Raw genomic sequence first — 18,205 nt, 5'->3', positions numbered from 1 at the left:
ATTTGAAGCTTTCGTGACTGCAAGGATTCATATTCTTAGGTTTTTTCGGTAAAGTCACGTAGGTAAAAAAATTAAATTTATGAAAGTAAAATAAAAATAAAATAAAAAATCACGACGTTTCGGAGGCAACACAAGCTTCCATCTTCAGGTGGAACCGTCACAGCCAGATTGCTGTATCAAGTACGAGAAATTCCAAGAAAACAGTCCTTGTATATATACTGGTTGAGGGTGGGAGGAGCCAAGGTAGGCCCTGAATATTATTTTCGTGAGGTTCGGTGCGGCTACGTGACTTTACCGAAAAAACCTAAGAATAAAAAAAACTAAACTAGATTTATATTTTGTATAAATACGTTAGAAGCCCTCTTAACGACGGTAATTGGTTCCATCAAACCGGTCGTTAGGCGATTTGGTTGTTAAACGAGTATAGTAAATACATGTTAAAGTCTTAATTCGTTCCGATAGCAGCAAAAGCTACATATTTTCCACCGAAAAAACGTACTTTATAATATTTAAACAATGCATATGAATGCATAAAGGTACTAACAACATTATAAACACATGATATCAAAAATAACACGGTTCATCAATGCATTCATTAATATTTACTGTACCTACAACAGTCCGTCGTTAACAGGGGAATGGTCGGTAAGCGAACACATTGGGCTCTATGGAGGCACTACACTACTTTCCACTACACTACACTATACACTACACTACTATACACTACACTACTATACACTACGATGCCCTACACTACTATACATAAACCAACCTGATTATGAAAATTACGAATTGCTTTTATTCTTCCTGGAAATACAACAGGTGTTAAGATGTTCAAACACCAAATAGATACCTTTTGGCAAGGCATCAAATCTGCATTAACCACACGCACTTGTGGTGAACATGCAAACAACACCTGAAAACATATGCATTGTCTTTGAAACTGAATGGTCTACACCAGAGACAGCTTTCTTTCACACATCATTACATAGCCAACCGCGCTAATCAGAGGTATGGGCGGGGAAAGACAACAAACTAAACACAAAAGCAGTTCAAAAGAATAAGTTTTCAATCTAGAGGATTTAAAAGTGCATAGCTCCAGTGCCTTCCTAATAGTGAACACAGCTATGTGCATCACATTCACGAGTGGCAGCAGCAGCAGCACCACCACCACCATCATCGTCATCGTCATCATCGTAGCAGCATCATAACAGCGACAATCACCACCACCGTCATCATCATCGTTGTCATCGTAGCAGCATCATAACAGCGACAATCACCACCACCACCATCATCATCACAGCCATGGTAGCAATATAATTTTTGGGTGAACTCGGTGATGTGGGCGAGCGAGGGGTGGGCGAGCGAGGGGTGGACGAGCGAGGGGCGGGCGAGCGAGGGGCGGGCAAGCGAGGGGCGGGCGAGCGAGGGGTGAGTGAGTGAGTGAGGGGTGAAGCGAGCGAGGGGTGAGTGAGTGAGGGGTGAGAAACCTCGTTGGGTCTTGCTCGCTGCCGAACGCTCCATTGTTGATGTTGATGACGTTGCGCTTGTTCTCAAATGTCCCGTAGCTCAGCGTCGCCTTGAAGTGGGGGAGCCACGGAGAGATGCACGGAGAGAGACAGGGAGAGAGACAGGGAGAGAGGGATGGAGAGACAGGGAGAGAGGGATGGAGAGACAGGAAGAGAGGCAGGGAGAGGGGGAAGGAGAGACAGGGAGAGCCAGGGAGAGAGATGGAGAGACAGGGAAAGACAAGGAGAGAAGGAAGGAGAGGCAGGGAGAGAGGGAGTGAGAATCGGGGAGAGAGAAATTATATGTTAAAATTGTCACTGGATCGCAGTTGGATTTTTCAGCCATTTAGGAGGCCTCCGTTCTGAAAGGAGATGCCAGATAAATTCACCAATGTCGTCGTCACCGCCATTGTCATCGTCACCGTTGTCACTAATGTCGTCGTTACCGTCATCATCACCATCGTCACTGTTACCATCGTCACCGTCGTCACCTGTCGCACCTTCCTTATCCCCACGCTCGCCCACTCGGTGGACTGCTCTCACCCAGTACCACGGTGTGTGCGTGTGTGGCACCCTCACCTGGTGAGGGAGCTGAGCGTGAGGGATCTGTTGCAGGTTCTCGAGGTGCGAGTGGAAGAGTGGGCTGAAGGTGAGCGGGACCCCCAGCATGGCCTCGGCGATGTAGCCCACCGTGCAGTCGTCCGGCAGACGGATCCGCTCCGCCGTGCTCATGAACACGCCGGCACTGCACCGCCACACCGCATCGCCACACCACACGGTGTCACCGCACCGCCACACCGCACAGCGTCACCGCCCCGCGTCACCGCCCCACGACACCACACCACGTCACCACATCGCCACAATGCACCGTGTCACCACACCACGATACTGAACCGTGTTAACACTGCCACACCACGACGCCACACCGCACTGTCACACTGCAACGCCACACCGCACCGCGATACCACACTGCGTCAGGGTGTGCCACACCGAGACAGGGAGCTCTAGACCACCACGACACCACACCTTGTCACCACACCACATCACCACACTGCGACACCGCACTACGTCACCACACCACGTCAGGCACACGCCACACCGAGACCGGGCGCGCCATGGGTTAGGCCACACCGCAGCACGGCAGGTCACACCGTGGCCACGCCATACCACACCGCGGCGCACCGCACACAGGGGGCCCGCAACCCCACGGCAGGCGGCACTCACCTGGCCCACGGAGTCATCTTCAGCGCGAGACCGCGGCTCAAGCAGAACCCGGCACCTCCCGTGGCAAACCAGAACGTGACCGTGTGCTGCGGGGGAGATGGCACATCATCATCATCATCATCTCCATCATCATCTCCATCATAATCATCATAAACATCAACATCGTCATCATCGTCATCATCTCCATTATCGTCTTCATCATCATCAACATCATCATCACTTTCCCTATCACCGTTATCTCCACCAAACCAGGACCAAACCAAGGCAAAGACAAAGATCTCCCGTATAGTTTTAACATACTGTTAGGGCAAGTGCTGTTAGCGAGTAGCACCTATGAAGGCCGGCACGGCACACGAGGGGGTGGGTGGCCAACACCACGCTTGGGCGCCTTTGTCTCCCTAGTGGAAATGTTTGAGGCTGAATCGACCTAGGGGAGGCCCAGAACCGGTTCAGATAATCGTCACTGGTGTTGGCCGTGAGCGGGAATCTAACTCGGATCGCCGGGTTCGTAGCGCAGCGCGCTACAACAACACTACCGCTCCACCACCACCACCAACATCAACACATTCACCACCAAAGTCTCGCCGCTCCGTTGACTGCTGCGCTGGGTTGCTCCCTACGCCCAATGGTGGAAAAAACCCGGTTTTTTTTGCAATCGGATTCGCTGTCCTCTTCGATCATCTCAACCACGCCGTCGAAGAAGGCGGGAATGTTGCTCTTGAACAAGACGAGCTTCTCCACCGACTTCAAGCTCAGGCTGTTCCTCAGCTTGGAGTGAATGAAGGCCAAGGTGGAGAAGTTCCTCTTGGCTACGGCACTGGACGTGGCGATGCTGAACAGTTTGACGTCGATCTTTTGCAGCTCAGGCTACTCACTGCCATCGGACGGCCGATACTCCATCGGCGTCTTGCGACCTTTGACCATCATCTTGTAGCAGAATGTGTTGTTTGTCTTCTCTTTGGTGGGTGCTATAATTGTATGGATTAACAGGCAATAAAACCGAAAAAAACAGGATTTTTTGCCATCTGAGATGATCGTTTTTTTTAATTAAAACCATAAAAAAAACCCGATGGAAAAAACCTGATGCTGCCAGCCTTGCTCTACGCACACGGACAGCCCTCCATCGATCCACTGCTAAATGAGGGCCTACCCTAGGCTGTGCCGGTCGTGCGCCAGCTATTCGAATCGAACAACGCTTACGCCACGCTGTGGCAGCGCGGGGCTGGTGGACAGAAAAAGAGATTGTCGGTGAGAACATAGAGGTACGGTACAATGGTGGATTATCCCCTTGCTGCTGCCAAAAAGCCAGCCACGGAATATATAACTCCACGGAAAACTCTTCTCTCTGCGTGACGCTGAGTTCTCTCTCACTCCGGGATGAGCTGCTCGGTAGGACCTCGCTGGTTCTGTACGACAAGCCATTGGTGACGGGGGGTGGGCCCTGCTGATATCGGGGTGGCCGTGACTGCGGCCCCAGCGGTAGCCACCGTTGCATTCACGGGTTCAAATGTGGTGGCCGCCCTGGTCAATGCTGCGGTGCGCATTATTGACCAATGGCGCGCTGCTCGCCGTCTGATTCACGGCGGACATTGCAAATCGCGTGGCGTTGTTCGAAACGAGCTGGCCATTGTGTGTCACAGTCATGGTAGAACTTTTGTCAAATTCGAAATAGAGCATGGCCGACGAATTTACTCAAAACTGGGATTGCGCACACGCACAGAGCAACATCGCCACCTTCCCCGACTGCAGAAACTACTGCGGACTGCGTGAAACACAGCGGCATCTCTTTTCGTAATAGCCCTACGGTATAAAAATGATGGCGCCACAAAGCCAAATGTTCAAATGCTACAGCACTGGTCAAGCAAATTGACCAAGCCTCAGCGAGATGATATACTATTACATTTGTCTGAATGTCTCCGGTGTTAACTACGTGGAAAGGTAATTAGAACACATTCATTTATGTTATTACATGATTTAACTCACTATGAAACCAACATGCTGATAGGGGTATGTGGACAGGTAATAGGTCTGGTTGCCATGGTGCCCCGGTTGCCCGTGAAGCCTGGTTGCCCTTGAGGCCTAGTTGCCCTTGACGCCTAGTTACCCATGAGGCCCGGTTGCCGGGAGCGACCGCTTACCGAGACGTGGGGGGAGAGGCGCTCGGTGGCCTCGATGGGCCGATCCAGCGATGGCCGCCCCACGTAGAAGTCGTGTGTGTGCGAGAAGGAGGAGAGTGCCGCCCTGAGCGCCTCCACATTCACGTAGTTGTCATCGTCCACGTGGCAGAACCACCTGCGTGGGGGGAATGGGCAGCACAGCAAGCAGGTCGTGAGTGTGCGTACGCGTGCATGCAATAGCGCGCGTGCGTGAGGGTGCGTGAGCGTGCGTGCACGAGCGCGCTTCTCACTTCTTGCCGGACTTCACGAAGGTCTCGTACTCCACCGACATCTTGCACGACAGCGCTTGCCGATTGTGCGCCGCCGAGCAGTTCGTGTTCACCATGTGGGAGCCTGCGCCGCGCCATTACAGACATCATCATAATTATCGTCGTCATCGTCGTCGTCATTATCATCATCGTCGTCGTGTTCACCATCACTACCGCCGTGAAGGAACCTTCCTCCTTCAGCTCCACAAGCCGCCGTATCTCCATCGCTCACAGTCACAGCGACGCGGCGATCCACCCGGCTCCCACACAATGAGCCGACGTTCTTCGTCGAAGATGTGGCCGTATGCTCGCTTTACCCCGGGAGGGTTGCCTCCCCCGTCACCGTGGCTGGACGCAGGGGGTGATTCTTATTCTGATTGTTGTCGATGTTGTTCGACCGCGCTGGGCTAGTCAGAGCCGCCGACCGTCACGGCCGTGTCGTTTCCCCGCCGCCGGTTCCCCAGATGGGGGAAGCCAAAAGAGCCTCGGCACGTTCATCGCGAGGCGTCACCGCCTCGACCGGTTTTCTCGGCCGATCGCTTCACGCTACGGTGGCCCCGCGATGCAAAACAACGGCAGCGGACGATGTCGATGACCTCCCCCCCCCCCCCCCACCCCACCAAGGCACCAGCAGACTCGGGACTCGAACTCAAGTTTGGGACGGTGAAGAGGAGGAAGAGGGGGTGGGGGGGTGGTCCAACTGACGGTGCTTTGGCGTTAGCGCCAACGAGATCTGCCGAGGCCGGATCGGACCAGCAGCTGTGGTCACAACAGACTTGACCCGAACGTTACGTGTAATGTGTAGCTATGACGCAGCGCATTCAGGCCCCCCCCCCAACCCACCCTCCCCCTTCCCCAATCGCCTCCAGCACTTATTCGAGCGGAAAACTGCGCCGGCTTTTTTGGACCGCTGCATCCGCATCCAAATCGTGTGCCGTGTTAATAAATTATTGTTCATTCCATTGCTGCATTATTATCATCGTTCGACTTGTTTACCCAAGAAAGCAACACCAAGTGTCTTTGCCAGGAGGGTCCTGCCAAATATTTTGCAGTTGCGGGGGCGGTGTTGCTGCTGTCTGTAATCAAATAATTTACGGTTTTTTTGCATATTGTTTTTTTTATATTCAGATGTTTGGCCAATACCAGGTTCGTAGTGTGGTGTTTATTAACTCATTGAAAGCATGTGCCCAGTCTCCCAGCGCCACTTCCAACCTTCCAACCCCCGAGCCACCAAGGCACTCTGGGTAATCTCCCATCATTCCAGGCGGGCGGGTGGGTGGGCGGGCAGGCGATGTCGGTACTCACCGGCGACCTTGCGGATCTCCTCGTCATCCGTGTCCGTAAATATGTATGTCTGTGGGGGGTGGGGGGGGGGGGCAAAGAGAGAGGGAGGGATTGTGTGACTCACAGAGCAAGTTGAAGGGCAAGATTCGGGGTCATGGGCAGCATCGGGAAGTCGTGGATCGCCACTCCTCCCGACTGCTGGATAAAGACCTCCGCACGCAATGATTCCCAGCAATTACGGGTGGAAGAGGTGTAGGGGTGGCCTAGGGCCCGCCAATCGGTTGTCCCCGACGTTAGCCGGGGGTCAAAGCCGGGTGTCCGTAAATGAGCACTGTGCGATTTACGCTACACGCGTGCGTGTGCGTGCGTCTGACATAATAAAGCCACCCAAGCGGCATTAGTTTATGAGGCTAAGCCTTGCTGACGAGTCCCAATGAGGTTGAAATGCCACCTGGACTCGTGCCCATAATAACCTCAGGCCATCAGAGGCGCCCAGTGGCTTTGGTTTAAATGAATCCAATCCATGTGGAAATCACTTCAAGGCTGAGTTATTGAATAAACGTCCACTGATGGGAGGCATTAGTCTTGAAAAAATGGCTATTAGGCTGCGTGTTATTTCTATTCCGATTAAAAACATAACACCTTTTAAAAGTTATTATCATTACTACGACAACATCCTCGTCAGGGCGTCGCTGCAGTCGTAAGGTCACGAGAGTTCAAATCCTGCTTGGAGGTCGACTCTGGACTGGTTGGGGTGCCACTCGCCAGCTGACGTTGTTGAGCCGTTGGTCGGGGATCGAACTCGGCTTTTGCTGGATTCAGAGTGCAGTGCGCTAACCACTGCGCCACCACTCCAGGCCCATCATCATCATCATCATCGTGACCATCTTCATCATAATCGACAACAACATAATCATCTCTGCCAGGTGTCGATGAAATAAGTCGCAACACTTCTTGGGAACCTGACAACGATCGTCCTACTACTACTACGCAGTCATTGGTCCCCGCCACAGGAATGTGGAATCTACACCGCCGCCCCCGGGAGCTGCCAGCGTAGACGCAGGCGCGAGGACGGGGCTGGTAGAGGGGGGGGGCACTGTGGTAAGTTTTTTTTTACTTTACGATTACTCCGCCGCGCCCAGGTCGCTCGCTGGCGACTGAGCAACCGAGCGAGGAAGGAAGGAAGGAACGAACGAATCACTGCCGCGGCCGCCCCCGGCGCCGCCTTTCCGCTGGCGAGGCGTGAAGCCGCTTAAACAACCGGCCCGGCGCTCACCGGCCCCGCCACTAATCCCACCCGGCGCGGCGAGCCGGGAATGGTGGTGGTGGTGGGGGGGGGGCCTCATAATGGCCGTGTCGGAGACCCGGAGCTGGCAACGCTGAGAATCTGGGTTTTGCGCGCCAGCTCTTTGTATCTGCCCCTCTCTCTCCCTCCCTCTCTCTGCTGCTCTCTCTCTCTCTCAGGCGGTTCACAACAATGGCCATGTCGGAAACAATGAGCTGGCAAAGCTGAGATGAGCGATGCTAGATCTGGGTCTCTCTCTCTCCCCTTCTGAATGTTCAGAATGGCCCATGTCTCGAGAAGTCGGGCTGCCACCTTCCGTGCGATTTGGTTACGGTTGACCAGGTTACTCTCGGGGCATTAGTTTAATCGCAAGCGCCTCTGATGGCTGGATCCAAACCCAGGTCTCTCGACGCTGTCCGCTCAACGTCTCTAACACGGCCATTATGAATCTCCTAGCAGCAGGGCTTTGTCCCCTGGATCTCAGCCGTGCCAGCCTTGTGTCTCCGACACGGCCATTAAGAACCTGAAGACATGGAAAGAGAGAGAGAGAGACGCTCAGTTCCGGGACTCAATCTCAGGTTCTCAGCTGTGCGTCTTGAGCCACGGCCACGGCCACTGTGAGCCTGAGAGCGAGGCAGCCAGGCCTCAAGACTCGACCAGTGAGATGCTCATCCGTGCGTCGGCTTCAGGTCTCCGACGCGGCCATTGCGAGCCACCCGCCGCCCTGATCGCCGTCCGTGAGAAGCGTCGTGGGGGTCTCCCACACGGCTCGGGGGCTGGGGGGGGGTGCTGTAAGGCGGCGGTGGTGGTGGGCGCCGTGGAGAGTTTTAACGGAAACATCTGGGCGCCTCCCCGCATTATGAACTCGTTTTATATTTTTTCCGAGGACGGGGTGGCGGCAACGATATTTATTTATTTATGTTTTTGGGTTTAATGAGCGCAAAGTGGCCACAGACGGGAAGCGTCCGGAGGCGAATGGGGGGGGGGGGTCAACGTACAGACGCGAGAGCGCGCGGAGGCAAAGATCCCCCATGTAGCCTGCACGGGCTGTTGGGGCAAGTGCGGTTAGCGGAGTAGCACCCAACGGAGGCACCCACCCGGCCGTGGCTGGCGCTGCGCTACGAACCCGGCGGGCCGAGTTCGATTCCCGCTCACGGCCGACGTCGTTGGCGAATATCTGAAGAGCTCCCGGAAAGTTTCGCCGAGTCGAGTCGGCCTGCAACGAGCATCGGCACTCGGCAGGAAAAGGCGACCGGGAACGGTGCCGGCCACACCATCCGACAACATCCCGTTGCCCCTAATAGTCCCCCTGTGACTTATAAGGGGATCTTTGTGTGTCCGTGTGTGTATACATATCCGCGTGTACATGTGATGTGGGATGAATGAGCTGTATTTTTATGGAATATTTTTGTATGGGTGTGTGGGGGGGGGGTGTTGGTTGGCGGATGGGTTGGGGTGAGGGGTGGGGGAGGGGATGTGGCAATGGGTCCACGGGGAGTCTGGGTGGACAGGACCCCTGAGTGCGTCTCTCTGTGAGTCAGGAAGCCCGTCGTAGGGTCATATGTCAACCCAGCTCCACCCGCTCGCCCCCCCCCCCCCCCCCGGTGTCAACGCCGGGGTCCCCGGTCCGTTGTTAATCAAACGCAAGAACCAGGACCTTGACAGCTCAGGGGCCGTGGCTGAACCTGGCGGTTCGTGAGCCACGGAGCCACTGGGGTGGCGGTGCCCACCAAGGGTTCTGTGTTGAATGGGACCGAAGGTTCCGTGTCAGATGGAACGAGGATTTTAGTGTGGGATGAGACCGCGGGTTCTGCATCGGATGGCACCGTGGTACCGTGTGAGATGGAATGAGGGTTCTGTATCGGATCAGACCGAGGGATTCCATGTCAGATGGAACGAGGATCCCCGTTTGTAATGAGACGAGGGTTCCGTGTCGGATCGGACCGCGGTTCCGTGCCGCGTTCGGCAGGAGCTCTCTATGTATGTTGAACTTCTTATCACGATGAGCGGCCAATCGACACACCGGCGCAGACAAGAAACACGAGAGAGCGAGAGAGAGAGAGACAGACTGAGGCACTGTGTGCGTGCGCGTTGGGGGGGGGGGCGAGGCCGTCACTGAGGCCGCTGTCTCCGATACCCCGTGCCTAACCAGGTATGTGGGGGGGGGGGGCCTGGGCGGTGGTGGTAGCGGCGGTGTTATTTTTGGGCAGCTGGGTTTTATTTCCCCCGGACTCCTCTCGTGATCTGGGCGTTGCGTCTGGAAGTGATGCCGGGCCCCCATCAAGCCTCCTCCTCCTACCCCCCTCGCCTCCTCCTACCCCCCTCGCCTCCTCCTACCCCCCTCGCCTCCTCCTACCCCCCTCGCCTCCTCCTACCCCCCTCGCCTCCTCCTACCCCCCTCGCCTCCTCCTACCCCCCTCGCCTCCTCCTACCCCCCTCGCCCCCTCTTGGCTCGGAGGTTCACACCGGCACGAGTGAGTGGTGCCCCAGGGGTTCCGCGCCCGCCAGGCGGCCCAGCCAAGGCACACGAAATACACACAGTACACATATAGTACACACATACAGTACACACACAGTACACACACGCACTACACACACACAGTACACACATAGTACACATATAGTACACACACACAGTACACACACAGTACACACACGCACTACACACACACAGTACACACACAGTACACACACAGTACACACACAAACAGTACACACATGTAGTACACACGTAGCACACACGCACTACACACATAGTACACACATAGTACACACACACAGTACACACACAGTACACACACACGTAGTACACACACACAGTACACACACAGTACACACACACACAGTACACACACACTACACACACAGTACACACACAGTACACACACACGGTTCGCAAAACTAACAACATTATTGATATTATTATAGCGGCAAGGTGAACACCATCAGGTGTGTATAGATCTCACTGATGGCTGCCCAACACAACAAGTCGACTACTCCGTGTGGTGACAATTGTAGCCTGTTGCCGCTTTCTATTTCAAATTCCTTGCCAGAGAAGGATAATATAACGTCGTGCAATTTTCGCAACCCACAGAGAGGTGCATGTACAGATTTAGGACGTGTTCAGCCGAGTAACGATGGATGTTTACTATACGTGTGGGGAGAAAACCCAACGCTCGCGTGAGAAGGGGCAACGCTCGATCCCAGTGTTCTTCAAAAAATTTCAGAGTTGGGGCGCATTTTCGCCGGTAAGACATCAATCGGCGCGAGGAGGGCCGCCGCACCATTTCAAACCCATCGTTGGGGTTTGACAGCAGCACGATGATGATGACGGGGGTGTTTTCACAATTTGCGTTTTGCTTTGTTGTATTGTCGGGGGGGGGGGGGGGCAGCACTAAGGGCCACCAGGGGACCGTGCCACGTGGTGCCTCCTCCACTCCCACGGCTAACGAAGGGAGTTGCGCAACCATTGGGAGTGCCTCCACCCGTGCGAGATTTCACTCACCTAAAACCATGAACTATTGAGCTATTGTCTATTTTAACAGGTAAGGCCCACTGAGCCTAATAACTCTTTTTTTTTCAAAAGCCACCTGGCTATCACAAATGATAGCTCAACGAAGTGGCTTATTGTCACGTGGGAATTCAGAGCAGTGGCCAAATACACTAAAACGCGTGTTCCTAAATGCGGAGGGAAAAACCGGAGGACCCGGAGAAAAATCCACCGGACCACGGGGAGAAAGAGAGAGAACTCGCCTAACTCTGAATATACAGGAGGGTCAGGGTCGAGATCGAACCCACGACCTCCTGCACGCCAGGCGAGGGGGTTAACATCTCGCATTTGTTTAAGGAGGTGAGAAATCCATGGCATGTCCACGTGACCACGGTGAGAGAGAGACCCGCAAAGTCCGAATATACAGCAGGCGTCAGGGGCGGGATTGAACCCGCCACCTCCTGCGTACCAGGCGAGGTAGTTAACATCTCGCCACCGTGGAGTGTGACGCCACACGGCATGCTCCGTACACGCGGGGTACACACGGCTCGCACGACACACACACACACCCACCCCCAGACACAAAACCTCTAAAGCCTTGAACCTCCTCACATCCTCACCCCCACGTCTAGACGCGAATGCAATTCTAATCGTGCATACCGTGCGCTTCTGTACACTAACCCCTTGGCCTCCAACTCTAACCCTGTCCTCTGCGGGTGGTGACGCATGGGTGTTAAGGTTGAGTGTTATGTAAGGGGGAGTGGGTTAGATGTCGGATGATGGTGCAGGTGGTAGAGGTGGCGGTAGCGTAGCGGTTAACGGGCCGTGCTACGAACCCGGCCACCGATTATCTGAGCCGGTCCTGGGCCTCTCCTAGGTCGACTCAGCCTCAAATGAAGACCTGGTGCCGTGTGTAAACTTCGTCACTGGGGAGACAAAGGCGGCCGGGCGTGGTGCAAGCCACCCGCCCCCTCGTGCGCCCGTTCCGGTCTTCATAGGTGCTCGCTAACAGCACTTGCCCCAACAGTTAAAAGCTATACGGGGGATCTTTATCTCTGTTTGGTAGTGTAGAGAGTGATGATGATGATGAGGGAGACTGTAAAGAATGGAGAGTGGGGGGGGGGGTGTGTCTGCCGCACCTCCGATTAATAGCACTGTTGGCTACGTACGGTGCGAAAGAAGTTCAACGGTTCGACACACGTGGCATTATACATACGTGTTGTGGGGGGCAGGGAGGAACGTGGGGCAAGGTAGATGGGGGGGGGGTCTGGAGCCTGTAGGCTTCTCACGCTTGGCAGGACCTCTGGCACACAATGGCGTGCGCGCTGTGAACAGGGCCTGGGCTTTGTGTGCGAGTGAGCACAGAGGCAAAGGAGGAGAAGGGAGGAGGTGGAGGAGGAGGAGGCGTGCTCTGAATTTACTTATGAAACGGTGACGGGAGATGAGAGAGGGCAGGGAGGGGGTGGTGGTAACGGTGGGGGTGGAGAGAAATGGTGCGGGGGGGGGAGGCGATGCACTTTTGTGTGTGTGTGTGAGTGGTGTGTGTGTGTATGTGGCTTGCACGTGGCCTCAAACGTGCACCTAGCCTGGCACAAGCGCTGCGGTGACGTCCGCGTCAACGAGTGTGGTGAATGACGGCGGTTGTTGTGGTGGTGGTGGAGCGGTTAGTTGCGCAGCGCCGCAAACCCATCGACCCGAGTTCGATTCCCGCCCACGGCCAACACCGGCGATGATTGTCTGAACCGGTTTTTTGGCCTCCTCCTACGTCGACTCGGCCTCAAATGAGTACCTGGTGCGGTGTGTAGTAAACATCGCCACGAGGGAGACAAAGGCGGCCGGGCGTGGTTGTTGGCCACCCACCCACTCGTGTGCCATGCCGGCCTTCATAGGTGCTACTCACTAACAGCCACTTGCCCACCACAGTCTGTTAAGGCTACACGGGGGATCTTTGTCCTTTTTCTTTCGCGTGCGGTCAGAGATGGTGAGTGAGTTCCAGAGTTGATCAGCACACACACCGGGAGGGGGGAGGAGAGTCAACGGGGGAGGGGTGAGAAGGGGGGCAAGACATGGAGGCAGAACTGAATCATCGCTGTGATTGTTAAAACAGGCGGCGGATTAATTTCAGATGGGGATGAGCTACGGAAAATAATTCGTACTCCCCCTCCCCATCATGTCGAGGGAAGTGGGGGGAGAAAATTCAGATGGTTGTGGGATGCCACGATGAAATATATCTCGGAGAGCTGAAGTCCTGTGTGCCCTGTGGCTTTTGTTGTGTTTTTATCAAGATATTCGGTACGGACTCTGACCCCCCGCAACCGACCACCATAAAGACAAAGATCCCCCGTGTAGCCTTGGCAGATTGTAGGGGCAAGTGCTGTTAGCGAGTAGCACCTATGAAGACCGGCACGGGACATGGTGGGGATGGGTGGGTGGCCAGCACCACGCCCGGCCGCCTTTGTCTGCCAAGTGGCGATGTTTACACACCGTGCCAGGTACTCATTTGAGGCTGAGTCGACCTAGGGCAGGCCCGGGAACGGTTCTTATAACCGTCACCGCCGGCGTTGGTGGCTGTGAGTGGGAATCGAACTCGGGTTGCCGGGTTCGTAGGGCGGCGCGCTAACCGCTACCCCACCGCTCCCCACACACACCTTACACACACACATCGACACACACACACAAAACGGATCACTTACACCAAACACACAACGTGAGACACACACGCGCCTTATATACCCGTGTTCAGTGGACGCGTGATTTCTGCGTCCTAAAATAAGCAAGCAGATCATTCGCCTCCTTTGCATTTTATATATCCCATCAATCACATCGCCTTCTGGCAGGGAGTGCAAAACCACGGCAGCATTGGCTCAACACAAAAAGGAAACACACTCGGGGTCGGTTGAATCAACGCCGGTGAAACTGCCCCAGTACCTGTAGGCAACGCCCCCCCCCCCCCTCTTACGAGTTCCGACGCTAGACTCTTGTATTTTCACGCCACAAAATCGCAACAGACTCACAGAGAGCAAGAGAGAGAGAGACCCACAGACTCGCACAGATCCAAGGCCGGTACATTGCCAAACGCATGTTTGTGGGATAAGGCCCTCTCTGTTCTACGCATGGGTCCCGGTCCTCCTAGTTCGACGGAAAAAAACCCGAAGTAGCACGAAATATTGTGGCCTTAGCGATGTGGGAAGGGAGCTTGCGTGGACGGAGCTGTGTTATTGATTGGGTTGGTGGGAGGGGGGCTGCTATGTTGGTGCTGCGGTGGGGAGATGTCTACTACCTCGCCTGGTATACTGTAGGTCGTGGGTTCGACCCCGACCCCGACCCTGCCGCCTATATATTTCGATAAAGTCACGTAGGTAAAAAAAAATTTAATTAAAATTTATAAAAGTTAAATAATTATTTTAAGTAAAATAATTCTTTTACTTTTATTAATACTTTTTTTACCTACGTGAAAACCCTAAAAATATGAATCATTGCAGTCACGAAAGCTTCAAATCTAGAATTAATATATATTTCGAGTTTGCATGTGCCTCCATTTCTCTCCGTGATCGCGTGAATTTTTCTCCGGGTCCTCTCGTTTTTTCCCTCCACATTTAGAATCAACGTGCATTTAGAGTATTAGCCTGCACTACATTTCCACGTGATAAGCCGCTTCGTTGAGCTGTCATTTGTGACCAGGTCGCTGCTGAAAATGAGCTGTTATAGAGCTTAGTGGGCCTCACCTGTACAATAAAAAGTGTAATTCTAGATTTGAAGTTTTCGTGACTGCAAGGATTCATATTCTTAGGTTTTTTCGGTAAAGTCACGTAGGTAAAAATATTAAAAATTAATAAAAAATAAAATAAAAATAAAATAAAAAATCACGACGTTTCGGAGGCAACACAAGCTTCCGTCTTCAGGTGCAACCGTCACAGCACCTAAGTGACTTTACCGAAAAAACCTAAGAATATAAAAAGTGGAGTTTATAATTTTATATTTTTCTCTGGGTCCTCCGGTTTCCCCCTCCAACATTTAGAATCAATCTAGATTTTAAGTTTTCCTGACTGCAGGGATCCATACTCTTTGGTTCTTTCGGTAAAGTCACGTAAGTAGAAAAATAAAATCAATTAAATCACGACGTTTCGATTGCAACACAAGCAATAACCTCTTACCACGGCATCTCTCTCCCACTTCAGCAAAAAAAAATAATTGCTGTGGTTGTCCCACCTGATGATGATTGCTTGTGTTGCAATCAAAACGTCGTGATTTAATTAATTTTATTTTATACCTACGTGACTTTACCGAAAGAACAAAAGACTATTTAGAATCAACGTCGCGCGTGTAAGAGCATTCGCCTGCCATGTAACATTTCCACGCGACCACAAGCCACCTCGCTGAAGCTGTCACTTGTGACCAGATCGCTTCTGCAACAACAAAAAATTAACCCGTAAAAACAAAGTTTTTCACTATAAATCCTTTATATGCGTGGCATCGAGGCGGCTAGAGTCCTCTCGTCCTCTGGCTTGAGATGGCTGCCACCTATGGGTCAGATGATTGTCTGGCAGCATTAAACAATTGGTAATGAAATATTTAAACATTTTTCTCTAAACAGTGTAAAATTTTGGAAAACATTTTCACGAAAATGCATTGTCACGCACAACGAGTCTGTGTGCAAAATGTCAGCTCGATTGGATCACGGGAAGTGGGTTAAAAAACGACCGAAAGATTTGCACGGTCCTAAGCAAGCGAGCAAGCGAACTTAATATAAAGGATTTAAAAATAAGCGCAACGCAGCCCACAGCTTGCTGGGCCTTGCCCGGCAAAAAATAAACAATCGACAATAAACAATAGCGGAGCTCATCGGCGAGCCAGAGGGAGCGGCGGATGAATGAGCCACGTTCGAGCGCGCTGCTGCTGCTACTGCTGCTACTCGGCTCGTGACAAGTCGGCCGTGAAAACCTCTCGGCTCTCTCTCGCAGCAAAGATCCCCACCACCCCACCCACCACTCAGGTGCGAGTTTTGCCCTTCGTTGTTGGGTGCGCGCCCTCTGTTTTATTGAGGACGCCTCTCCCAGGGATTCTGCCTTTTGTCCGAAGGTTTTTGTGGTCTGTGGGGTGGAGGGGGGGGGGGTTTATTGTTTCTCACTCTCCTCTCTCTCTCCTCCTCCTCCTCACTCGCGGGAGGATGTCAATTGTGGAAGTGTCTGGTGCCGTGTCCAGACTCTCACACCTGGCGTCGACTGGACAAGACGGGACTGGTTCGAGGGGCTGCGGGGGGAGGGGATGGCGAAGGGGACCATTGTACTCATCACGGTGGCGAGATGTGGACTGCCTCGCCTGGTATGCAGGGGGGGCTCATGGGGATCAATCCTGACCCTGACGCCTGCTGCTGTATATTTGGAGTTTGCGTGTCTCTCTCTCTCTCCTGGTGGTCGCGCGGATTTTTGGCTCCGCTTGTTATTTTGTTTGCCCGAGCCCTGATGATGATGATGATCGTCATTGTCATCAACCACGGTCTGTTCGCACAAAGACAACTCATCAGATCTCGCCCCCCCCCCCCCCCCCGGGTCTTTCTCCATCGGCACTCGTGTGCCCCTAACTTTGCGGAGTGGTGGTTGGACTCCGTGAACAAACCTGGGACCACACCCCCACCACCCTTGGCTATTTGGGTGCCCGACAACGTTTTTTACTTTTCTCTTCATTTGTTTATGCACAGTGCCACCCACTGACCCCCCCCCCCCCAAAAAAAAGACTAAAACATCCCAGGCTGTGACTAAAAGTCCGTGGCCGAGACGAGAGAGAGAGGCAAGGAGGGAGGGTGGTGGGGGTTGGAGTGGCGGCGTGGGGGGGATGGTGCCGGCAATAACCACCGTGAGCTCGATTTGGCTCCGGCTTGCTGTTGTACAACCCACACCACTGACTGCCCACCGTAGTGAATGGTGGATGGCCGGTGTAAAGAGGGGGGCAGGGGGGGGGGGCGGTGGGGGCAGGGGGGGTGGGAGGGGGTGGGAGGGGGGGGGCAGTCGTCGTTGAATGGCGAAGAATCGGAACGAAAGGCGAAGTGTGAACCGAGACGCGACCGCACGGGGGAAATTCAATTCCCCCTTTCGGCTCGATTCGACATCCTTCGTCCAGCGGTGGCTCGTAGGCCCCCCCATTCAGATTCGGGGCTTTTGTGTGCGTGTGTGTGTGTGTCTCGTCTGTGTGTGTGTGTGTCGTCTTTGTGTGTGTGTGTGTGTCGTCTTTGTGTGTGTGTGTGTCTCGTCTTTGTGTGCGTGTCTCGTCTCTCTGTGTGTGTGTCTCTCGTTTCTGTGTGCGTGTGTGTGTCGTCTTTGTGTGTGTGTGTCGTCTCTGTGTGTGTGTGTGTCGTCTTTGTGTGTGTGTGTCTCGTCTCTGTGTGTGTGTCTCGTCTGTGTGTGTGTCTCGTCTTTGTGTGCGTGTGCGTGTCTCGTCTCTGTGTGTGTGTGTCGTCTCTGTGTGCGTGTGTGTGTCGTCTTTGTGTGTGTGTGTCGTCTCTGCGTGTGTGTCTCTCGTCTCTGTGTGTGTGTGTCTCGTCTGTGTGTGTGTATCTCGTCTCTGTGTGTGTGTGTCGTCTTTGTGTGTGTGTGTCGTCTCTGTGTGTGTGTCTCTCGTCTGTGTGTGTGTGTGTCTCATCTGTGTGTGTGTCTCTCGTCTTTGTGTGTGTGTGTATCTCGTCTCTGTGTGCGTGTGTGTGTGTGTGTCGTCTTTGCGTGCGTGTGTGTGTCTCGTCTCTGTGTGTGTGGCGTTGTGCTGTTTCTCGAGGAAGATGTTAAGGAGGCGATTGCGCAGAACGTTCCGAGCGGGTTGTGGACGGAGAGAGCGAGAGAATGATTCAGAGGCAGGCTGGGAGCCGAGCACTGAGCGATGGGGGGGGGGGGAAGGCAATGAGAGCCGGTGCAATAGAAACAATTGCCCAAGTTCTGGGGTCCTATATTTGAGGATTTTTTGACAATCTGGTTGCGTGGCAATGTGCCCCCCCCCCCCTC

General features: G+C 53.7%; 1 protein-coding gene across 2 annotated transcripts in view; it reads right to left on the bottom strand.

The window, feature by feature from the left end:
* LOC144932713 (beta-1,3-N-acetylglucosaminyltransferase lunatic fringe-like) overlaps nt 1-18,205 on the bottom strand; it is a 43,157-nt gene that overhangs the window by 7,701 nt on the left and 17,251 nt on the right. The window contains exons 2-8 of one of the 2 annotated variants that reach the window (XM_078857079.1): nt 6,463-6,511; nt 5,140-5,242; nt 4,871-5,024; nt 2,733-2,818; nt 2,088-2,253; nt 1,491-1,579; nt 773-807 (exon numbers count right to left, since the gene is read on the bottom strand). In XM_078857079.1, the coding sequence (XP_078713205.1) occupies nt 786-807; nt 1,491-1,579; nt 2,088-2,253; nt 2,733-2,818; nt 4,871-5,024; nt 5,140-5,242; nt 6,463-6,511 (669 nt within the window). In that variant the 3' untranslated portion in view covers nt 773-785. The remainder of the gene's footprint in view (nt 1-772; nt 808-1,490; nt 1,580-2,087; nt 2,254-2,732; nt 2,819-4,870; nt 5,025-5,139; nt 5,243-6,462; nt 6,512-18,205) is intronic. The other variant, XM_078857078.1, reaches the window with a different exon arrangement.

This window comes from Lampetra fluviatilis, chromosome 5, assembly GCF_964198595.1.
Source record: "Lampetra fluviatilis chromosome 5, kcLamFluv1.1, whole genome shotgun sequence".
In the NCBI taxonomy this organism is placed as follows: Eukaryota; Metazoa; Chordata; class Hyperoartia; order Petromyzontiformes; family Petromyzontidae; genus Lampetra; species Lampetra fluviatilis.
The sequence above is the reverse complement of the archived record's forward strand: the minus strand, read 5'-3'. Positions and strand labels throughout refer to the sequence as shown.